The sequence below is a fragment of the Cebus imitator genome, unplaced genomic scaffold (genome assembly GCF_001604975.1).
Source record: "Cebus imitator isolate Cc_AM_T3 unplaced genomic scaffold, Cebus_imitator-1.0 Scaffold652, whole genome shotgun sequence".
In the NCBI taxonomy this organism is placed as follows: domain Eukaryota; kingdom Metazoa; phylum Chordata; class Mammalia; order Primates; family Cebidae; genus Cebus; species Cebus imitator.
The window spans coordinates 178,298-188,686 of record NW_016107967.1 but is presented as its reverse complement, the minus strand read 5'-3'; the positions used below and the strand labels follow the sequence as shown (position 1 = coordinate 188,686).

At 36.5% G+C, this 10,389-nt stretch overlaps 1 protein-coding gene and 1 pseudogene across 4 annotated transcripts in view; one reads left to right on the top strand and one right to left on the bottom strand.

Moving 5' to 3' along the window:
* LOC108295598 overlaps positions 1-3,824 on the top strand; it is a 13,708-nt pseudogene extending 9,884 nt beyond the window's left edge.
* The window catches only part of NETO2 (neuropilin and tolloid like 2), a 64,457-nt gene that overhangs the window by 20,090 nt on the left and 33,978 nt on the right, over positions 1-10,389 (bottom strand). For all 4 annotated transcript variants that reach the window (XM_017517910.2, XM_037734672.1, XM_017517911.2 and 1 more), the window contains exon 7: positions 4,907-5,135. In XM_017517910.2, coding sequence (XP_017373399.1) covers positions 4,907-5,135 — 229 coding nt within the window. The remainder of the gene's footprint in view (positions 1-4,906; positions 5,136-10,389) is intronic.

Here is a 10,389-nt window from a genome sequence, read left to right as displayed (position 1 = left end):
GCAGAACTGAAGGAGACAGAGACATGAAAAACCCTTCAAAAAAAATCAATGAATCCAGAGCTGGTTTTTTGAAAAGATTAACAAAATAGATAGACTGCTAGCTGGATATTCACATGAAAAACAATGAAGTTGGAATCTTACCTTACACTGTATAGAAAAATTAACTCCAAATAGATCAAAGACCTAAATATATTACAAGACCTAAAACTATAAAACTCTTAGAAGAGAACACATGAGAAAAGCTTCATGACATTGGTTTTGTCAATGATTTCTTGGATATCACACCAAAAGCAAAGGCAACAACAACAACAAACACATTAAATTGGGCTTCATCAAAATTAAAAACCTTTATATCAAGGGAGTGAAAAGACAACAAACAGAATGCAAAAAAGTCTGCTAATCACATACACAATAAGGGATTCATATCCAGAATATGCAGAGAATGTCTACAACTTAAAAAAAAATTCAAAAGTGGGCAAAGGACATGAAGAGACCTTTCCGCAAGGAAGATATATGAGTAGTCGAGAAGCCCATGGAAAAATGCTCAACATTATAATTAGGCAAATCGAAACCACAATGAGATGCCACTTTACACACATTAGGATACCTATTATCTAAAAATACGAAAAATAACAGGTATTGGTGAAGATGTGAAGAAACTGGAACCCTCTGTGCATTGCTGGTTGGTGTGTAAAATGGTGCAGTCACTGTGGAAAAGTTTGTTGGTTCCTCAAAAACTTAAACACAGATTTGCCATATGATCCAGCAATTCTACACAGCAGCATTAATCATCATTGCCCAAAGGTAGAAACAATTAAGTGTCCATCAACAGATGAATGAATTTATAAAGAAAATGTAGCATTTATATATGGAATATTATTCAGCCTTAAAAAAGAAATTCAGATACATACAACATGTATGAACCCTGAAATGATTATTCCAAGTGAAATAAACCAGACATAAAAGGACAAATATTATATGATTCTATTTATATATTTACCTAGAATATGGAAATCATAGAGATAGAAAGTAGAATAGAGGTTACCAGGGTGGGGAAAAAAAAAAAAAGGGAAGGAATTGTTTCATAGGTATAGCGTCTTAGTTCAGGATGCTAAAAGTGCTCCAGACAAAGACAGTGGTAATGGCTGCACAACAATGTGTATGTACTTAACGCCACCGATTTGTACACGTAAAAGTGATTGAAGGTAAATTTTACACCATGTATATTTTGCCAGAGTTGAAAAAAAAAAAAGCTACAACTTTCCTGGAAGGGTATTTGGCAATATCTAACTAAACTACACAACTTTTTAAACCAAACAATCCCACTTCTAGGAATTTATCCTGATGATATGTCTCCAACAATATGAAAAGATAGACACATAACATTATTCACTGTAGCTTATTTATAATTGCAAATATTGGGAATAACCTATATGCTCGTAAGTAGAAGATGAAATAAAGTTGGTATATACAATGCTCTATTATGTAGCTATAAAATAAGGATGCGCTGTATGAATTGATACGGAATGGTTTCCAGGATATACATTTTTTTTTTTTTTTTTTTGAGACAGGGTCTCATTCTGTCACACAGGCTGGAGAGTGCAGTGGCCTGATCTTGGCTCATTGCAGACTCCACCTCCTGGTTTCAAGCAATTTTCATGCCTTAAACTCCCTAGTAGCTGGAATTATAGGCTCGTGCCACCATGCCCAGCTAATTTTTGTATTTTTAGCAGAGACAGGGTTTCTCCATGTTGCCCAGGCTGGTCTCAAACTCCTGACCTCAAGTGATCCACCCGCCTTGGCCTCCCAAAGTGCTGGGATTACAGGTGTGAGCCACTGCACCTGATCAGGATATACTTTTAAGTTAAAAACATAAAGTGTAAAAGAATAATGCTGTCCTTCACATAAGAAAAAAATGGCACATAAGAAAATACAGGTGTATCTGCTCATTTGTGCAAAAAGACATCCCAATAGAGGGCAGAAATGGAAGGCAGAGAATGAAGGCGGCAAGGACACTTCTAAGTGTCCCTCTTGGGATGTGGGCTCTCTAGGAACAACAGTCATATTCCCAGAACCCCCACATAAAAACAATTTACAGTAACGACAACATGGGGGGAGCACAAAATGAAATATAAACCAATAGCCTGAGTAACTGGAAAACAGTATTTTGACAGTAAAGATAAAGACAAAAAGAACTGTACATAAGTACTTAGTTTTGTTAGGAAATTCCTCACAGGGATATGGATTAGTGATTGTGAAGTTACTTTTTGTGCATATTAGGATAAACAAATTAATCCATTTCGGATAATTAGGTTTCTCGCTGTAAGATGAAGAAATGAAGAAAAGGCTCCTTGGAAATACGGATGGTCTAGGGCTGGGGCAGGGAAAACAAAAGTTGAGCATGGTTCATCCAGCACTGCCGTAACATAAAAAATGATTAAAAACCTATTAATTGGGTATGTCGAGAGGACAAAGGAAGCAAACTGAAGGAGTTCCCAACGGCTGAAGCTCAGGCTTTGAGCAACAAAATAATGTAACACAGAATTTTTTTTTATTGGTAAATTTAATTTTTATTTTTTAGACAGTCTTACTCTGGTTGCCCAGGCTGGAGGGCAGTAATGTGATCTCAGCTCACTGCAGCATTGACATCTTGGGCTCAGGCAATTTTCCTACCTCAGCCTCCTTAGTAGCTGGGACTACAGGCACCTGCCACCAAGCCCAGCTAATTTTTGTATTTTAGTAGAGACAGGAGTTTTACCATGTTGCCCAGGCTGGTCTCAAACTCCTGACCTCAAGTGATCCGCTGCCTCAGCTTCTCAAAGTGCTGAGATTACAGGAGTGAGCCACGATGCCTGGTCATAATAATAATATTAATATTATAACAATAGAATAAAATAAATATCCATGAGTCCATACTGATGTAATTATTAATAACTGAGTAAGTGAAGAAAAAGAAATAGTTTTTCTCACAGCAGAATTCTAATGAATGTATACAGAAGGAATGATCGAAGTGGAAAAATCATGATTAGGTAAACCCTACAGCAGTAACTGTTACAGGCAGAAGCCACCAATGGATGCTAAAATTAGTGAGTGAGAAGATATCTGCATAGTCTCAGAGACTTATTAATTAGAAAGGAAAAAAATAGCAACTTTTTAGTGAAGGAAACTGGCAGACAGCACCTTAACAAAAATCAAAGTTAGTATCACAAGCAGTAAGACAAAATGATACAATCTACACAAGCAGAATATGTAAAAAAAAAAAAAAAAAAAAAANTAACAAAAATCAAAGTTAGTATCACAAGCAGTAAGAAAAAAAAAAACAATCTACACAAGCAGAATATGTAAAAAAAAAAAAAAAAAAAAAGAGTTGTCCTGAAGCAGAGGCCAGAGAAGAGACAAGGGCACAAGCATCTGATAGCCATGCTTTCTTGGACGTGCAGAAAAGGTTTGGTATTAACCTAGATTGGTGGCGGACAATCCAAAGTGCTGAATAGCCCTACAAGTTTCCTGCTCGATGCCATGCTTTTGAAAAAGAATGGATAGAATGTGCACATGGAATCGGTACTATCTGGGCAGAGAAAGAGTGCAAGATAGAATATGATGATTTTGTAGAGTGTTTACTTCGGAAAAAAACAATGAAATGTATGGATACCATCTGGAGGCAATGGGAAAAACTGATGAAAGAAGGGAAGTACACCCCTCCACCTCAACACGTGGGCAAGGGGGAGCCTCGGCCCTGAGCAGACACAGCTACTGATATCTGGAGGCCAATTTTCATGTTCTCTCTTCTCCACTGGAAAGGTTGTTTATGGAAAACCTCCTTGCCAAAGTGTGTAAAAATAAAGTACTGCTCCCTAAAAAAAAAAAAAATAATAATGATACCATGTACCCCTGCTTCACTGACACGATGTATTTAGAAGGGCACAACATAGTTTCTGTAGTATTCCTGACAGAAATACATAGGCTCAACAGAAATCCCTAAGAAACATCAGACAAACCCAAACTGATGGACATTCTACTAAACTGGCTAGTACTTTTGGCAATGTGCCAAGGAAAAATGCAGCCAGAGTAACTGTCACAGATGGAGAAAAGGATACTTGACAACTAAAAGCAATGTGGGAAACTGAATCATAAAAGGACTTTCCTGGCAAAACTAGAGATACCAGAATCAGGTCTACAGATTAGTTAATAATACTGTATCTGTGTTAATTTTCAGTTTTACTCTGGCTTTGAGAGATGCTGGCATTAGGAGAATCTGAGTGAACGGCACATAGGCAACTCTATCAGTTTTACAATGTTCTTTAAGTTTAATGTTATTTAAAAAGAAAAAGATCTATGGTGTATTTAAATCTTTGATGACCACAGTTTGGTGGATTCATAACTATTCACCAAGCTAAATTAATACTACTGTTAAGTTAGAAAATTTTGAAAGTGTTAAGTCCTCACCGTCTGCGATCTTTATCATTTGTTTATACCTTTATAATGAGTTTTCCAATTGATATGTTAACATGGTTTTTCCGCTCATGACAGTCCATTCCAAGAGAACAGGGACGAAGATATAGCTGCTTCTACCTTCTTTGTGACTTGCACATTTTTGTCAAAAGTAAATGCTGCCTGGTATGGTGCCATGTGCCTGTAGTCCCAGCTACTTGGGATGGTGAAGCAGAGGATCGCTTGAGCCCAGGAGTTTAAAGCCAGCCTGGGCAACAAATTAAGGTCCCACCTCTAAAAAGTAAATAAAATTAAATACATTTTAAATGTAAAAAATATTCTTGTATTAAAAAGAGCTGTAGTAAAACAAAAAGAAAATACATCCTGAAATATTTTTTAGAGTCAATGCTGAGTACATTGTGATTAAGTGAAAAATACATAAAAGATTTCAATACTAAAGGAATTTTTTACTTACGCTCCACAAAGGAAGTAAAGAGCATTCGAAACCTGCTAAGCCGACTACCTTCATCTGCCCACATTCGAATCACTCCAATTCCTGTTTTAAGCATTACATCATTGGCTACGGTGCTGCAAAACTTGGCCTTCAGGTTTTCAATAGAACTGCTTCCATCATAGACTGCAACGAAGTTTCTCTTGCATTCATTTGAGTGTTCCATTTGATAATCTAGAAACCTCAAATAAATCTGTAACATTAACACAAAAACACTGCTTTTAAAAAGATATATTAATTTGCAGTTTTCTGTTTTCCACAGATAACATGGTACACTGAATAATGACAGATGACAGAAAACCATAATAGATAAATGGCTGATTACTAAATAGTTAGACTAATGATCTATTTCTTTGCTTGTCTTAATAACGGAACCATGCATTAAGAAACTCACTTTGTGTTTTGTCAATGAAGAAACTTTTTGTTTCACAAGGCATAACTATCTCACATTTTTCTCATCATAAAAGCAATCTCACAGTACTGGACAGGGGGAATAAAATAATCACTCATAATTCTATTATTTCAACAATGCATGTGATTAATTGGTGAGTTTGTTTTTCTGTACATTTAAAAAACCTGTTTTTAATTGTAAGATATATACATCCTACTTTTGCTGTAACATATAAAAATGCTTTTATCTATACTTTTAGCCTCTTCCCGGATGTCATATTATTTATTTACACAACAGCCCACTGTTCTACACAGTTGTATTATGATTTCACCTCTTAACAATATCTGCATTTTCAGAAAGGCAGACATCAACTGTACTATCAAAGGAAGCACTATTAGCAACCCCCCACTCAAATTTTATAGCTAAATGGTACTAGGTTATTTCCTAAACACACTTGACCCACTCTTGTTTGAAGATTTCCTTTAGATTGTGAACTTAGATTTTAAGCATCAATCTCCTGAAAAACCTAATGAAGTAGGTATCGTGTTTTTTTGTGGGCAGAGATGACTCTATTATTTGGTGGCAAGGATTAAACTCAGGTTGGTTTGGCTCTAAATGTACGTTCTTCCCACTCATAAGGTGCCTTACACACTCACACAGTGTTCCCATTTTGGGCTCTAGTTACTCATATGTGACTCTACAATTAAAATAAAATTTGAGTGCCTGAACAAAGATTACCTTTGAATTTCCATTTAAGACATCTAATATTAACTTCCTAGCTATTAACTCTGAGGGAGCAGTATGCACCCCCACCCTTCATTTCAAAGGGATTAATAAAAAAAAGTTATGTTATATATTCCCCTCCCCACCAAATACCTTGATGGCATAAAACTAAGAGAAAACAACTTACAAAATATAGCTTAATTACATTTTGACTAAGTAATTTTAGTTTATTTGAAGTGACTGGTTCAGCTCTTCTGCGAGAATGGAGGAAAATTGGTAATGAAATAGGATTTGCAGTTCAAAACTTTACAAAGTATTCATGCATGTATTTTAACATAGAAGCAATATGTTTTCTTAAATGTATCATCAGTTCTCATTAGTTTCCCATCAATTATATAACCCAAACCCTCTGCTCACACTCTGTGGTGGTGAGCAGTAATGCTTTAATGACTTCCCTCTTCCTCTAGACAGAGGTCTTCCAAAGGAAGGTCACTGGCTCAGTTTCATCCAGTATAATTTTTGCCCATGGTAGGCAATGAGAAAGTAACTAGGCTTGTAAAACTATGACGTGGTAGAAATATCGGTAAAATAATCAAGTATGTCTGAAGTATTTACTGTCTGCTTTTCTTTTAATCTAAACAAACAGTATTATATAAGGCTATAATAAATGCTCTTGAAGACAATTTTGTTTTAAAAAATCAAGAGTTAAAGATAAATCATAGATCATAGCACTTTTCTACTGTAAATACAGATAAATATTGAAGTTAATTGTTTAATTCAACAAGTTTTTGGGAAATATTCATAACATGGATCTGACAAATTGCAATGTTAGGAGAAGGGCATAAACTACTTTTCTTTCACTCCAGATTGCATTAGAAGGGATCTTTTACTTACATCTTTTATTAAGTAAGTGGCCTCTTACCCTATCCCTATATCCTACCCAGGGAGGCAGGGCAAATTACCTGGATGGCGGGAGTTTGGTTTCTTTTTCCCTCCCTCTGTAGGAAGTGGGACTAGGTAGGCCAGTCTGCTCTGCAGACACGAGCTTTCCCTGGAGTAAGATGGACTGTTCTAGACTGAAGTGAGAGGTGGAACTGGTGGGTAAGGAGGAGTTGACAACACTAATTAGATCATCTCTCTATGCTGCTCTATTCTAGCCTTCACTATGGTAAAGAGGCTGTTCAGAGTCCCCACACTGACACTTTTATTTCTGAATTGGTTCAGCATGCCAGCAGGGAAAAGTGATGCTATTTATTAGAGCTCCCAAAGACCCCAACAGAAATGAAATCCCCAGAACGCTATTATCATGAAAAGGCCACTGATAAAAGTGAACTAAAACACTACTTATATACTCTTAAACACCAATGCCTTCTTTTGTATATTTATTTTTTAAATATATTTTTAATTTAAAAAATAGAGACAGGGTCTCACCATGTTGTCTAGGCTGGTCTTGAACTCCCAGGCTCAAATAATCTTCCTGCCTTGGCCTTCCAAAGTGCTGGGATTGCAAGCATCGGCCACAATTTCTTTGTGACTGGCCTCTTTTGTATATTCATAAGTGAATATTTTTCTGAAGCATCACCCGTTAACAAGTTTCTCACATTGAGTATTCAAGGGTTATGGTGACTTTTAACATTTAATTTAGATTTCTTAAATAAAACCATCTAATGACACTTTTTTTTGTTTGGTTTCTTCTTTTAGACAGAGTCTCACTCTGTCGCCCAGGCTGGAGTTCAGTGGCATGATGATGGCTTTCACTGCAGCCTCCACCCCCTAGATTCAAGGGATTCTTCTGCCTCAGCCTCCTGAATAGCTGGGACTACCGGGCATGCATCACCATGCCCAGCTAATTTTTTGTATTTTTAGTAGAGACAAGGTTTCATCACGTTGCCCAAGCTGGTCTTGAACTCTTGAACTCAAGTGATCCACCTGCCTCAGCCTCCCAAAGTGCTGGGATTACAAGTATGAGCCATTGTGCCTGGCCTATTTACACATTTATTTAAATTTTAAAATTTGATTCAATTCCCATGTCAACTGTATAATTTTTTTAACTTTCAAAAAATGATTTACTTTTATTAAAAGCAATACAATATTCTCCTATAGTCAATATTCCAGGTAACACTCCGAAAAAATTTGTGAATATGGAATTATCTTTTCATGAAATATTTCAATGAAGAGTAAGGGGATCTAATTATTATTAATTTCACTTATTTAATGCATGTTTAATATTTTCATACTTACATAGCTATAAAAACATGTGGTATTGTTCCACATATTTTAAAAGCTCATACCAATTACAGAAATAAATCACTGTGTGTCCACTCTCCTACTGGGCATTTAGCTTGCTTCTACTTTTATAATTAGTTAATACTGCTGTAAACATTGTTGTCTTCTCATTATGCAAACGTATGACAATTTCATTTGGGTATAAACCTAGAAGTATACTTGTGTTGTAGTATACGACCATTTTCAACTTTACCAGAGTATGCGAAATAGCTCTCAAAAATGATTGTACCAATTTATATATATATTTTCTTTTTACAGTTGAGTTATAACGAGACAATTTATACTTCTATAATAAATTCTTTTTTTTTTTTTTTTTTTTTTTTTTTTTTTTTTTTTTTTTTTTTTTTTTGGGTGGAGGTGGCTTGTTCATGGTGGGTAAGGTTTTTTTTTTTTTTTTTTTTTTGAGACAGAGTCACATTCTGTCACCAGACTGGAGTGCAGAGGCACAATCTCAGCTCACTGCAACCTCTGCCTCCCGGGTTCAAGTGATTCTCCTGCCTCAGCCTCCCAAGTAGCTGGGACTCCAGGCACACACCACCACGCCCAGATAATTTTTGTATTTTTAGTAGAGACGGGGTTTCATCGTGATGGCCAGGATGGTCTCAACCTCTTCACCTTGTGATCTGCCTGCCTCGGCTTCCCAAAGTGCTGGGATTACAGGCACGAATCACAGCGCCTGGCTTTCTATAGCAAATTCTTTGAGTCTGCTTACTGTACTCAATCCACTACTCAGTCCTTGCTGCCACTTAAAGAACAAGTCCACAACCCAGCCAAATTCTCTTGTGCTGTTACTGTGCAATCAAAACCCACCTCCAGTCTTCATCCCCGGTAAGCAGTGATCTGTTCTCTGTCCTATAGCTCACTTCTTCTAGAACTTCATATAAATGAAATCACAGAGCATGTATCCTTTGAGTCTAGATCATTTCATTTAGCATGATGCATATGGTTTGTCCCTTTTTATTGCTGAATAGATTTTACTATATGGATGTACCATAGTTCATCCTTTTTTTTTTTGAAGATGGAGTTTTCGCTCCTGTCACTCAGGCTGGGGTGCAGTAGTGCAATCTCAGCTCACTGCAACCTCTGCCTCCCAGGTTCAAGCGATTCTCCTGCCTCAGGTTCCCAAGTAGCTGAGACTACAGGCACCCACCACCAGGCCCTGGCTAATTTTTCACATTTTTAGTAGAGGTGCGGTTTCAACATGTTGGCCAGGCTGGTCTTGAACTCCTGACCTCAAATGATCCCCCCTATCCTGCCTCGGCCTCCCAAAGTGCTGAAATTACAGGTGTGAACCATTGCACCCAGCCTATTCTTTTAACAGCTGAAGAACACTTAAGACATTTATAGTTTTTGGTTATTACAGATAAAGTTGTTATGAACATTTACATACGGGTTTTTTTCCATGAACATGGCTTTCATTTCTCCTGGGTACCCATCCAGAAGAGACTGCTGAGTCACACAGTAACTTTATAGGAAACCACCAACCTGTTTCCCAGAGCGGCTCTATCATTTTGCACTTCTACCAGGAATGTATCAGAGTTTCAGCTGCTCTACATAGTTCCCAACACTTAGTGATTTTTCTAAATTATAGTTATTCTAACGGAGAATAGTGCCATCTCATTGTGGTTTTAATTTGCATTTTTGTAATGACTAAATCTTCTGTGGTGAAGTATCTGTTAAAATCTGCCCGTTTTATAATTGCATTTTGTTCTTATTTTTGAGTTTTGAGCTCTGGATGAAAGAAATCTTTCATAGGTGATTTGCAATGATTTTCTCCCAGTCAGTGAGATTTTTTTCCCACTGATCAGTATCTTTTCACAGAGAAAAGCTTATAAATCCAATTTATAAATTTTGCTTTTATTTATACTCTTTCAGTGTTGCATCTAAGAACTTTGTCTAACCAGTCAGTAAGATGTTTTCATATATTTTCCTCTAAATGCTTTAAAATTTTATATCTATGTCCATGATTTATTTATTTATTTATTTATTTATTTCTCATTTATTTATTTCATTGCATTTTAGGTTTTGGGGTACATGTGAAGAACAT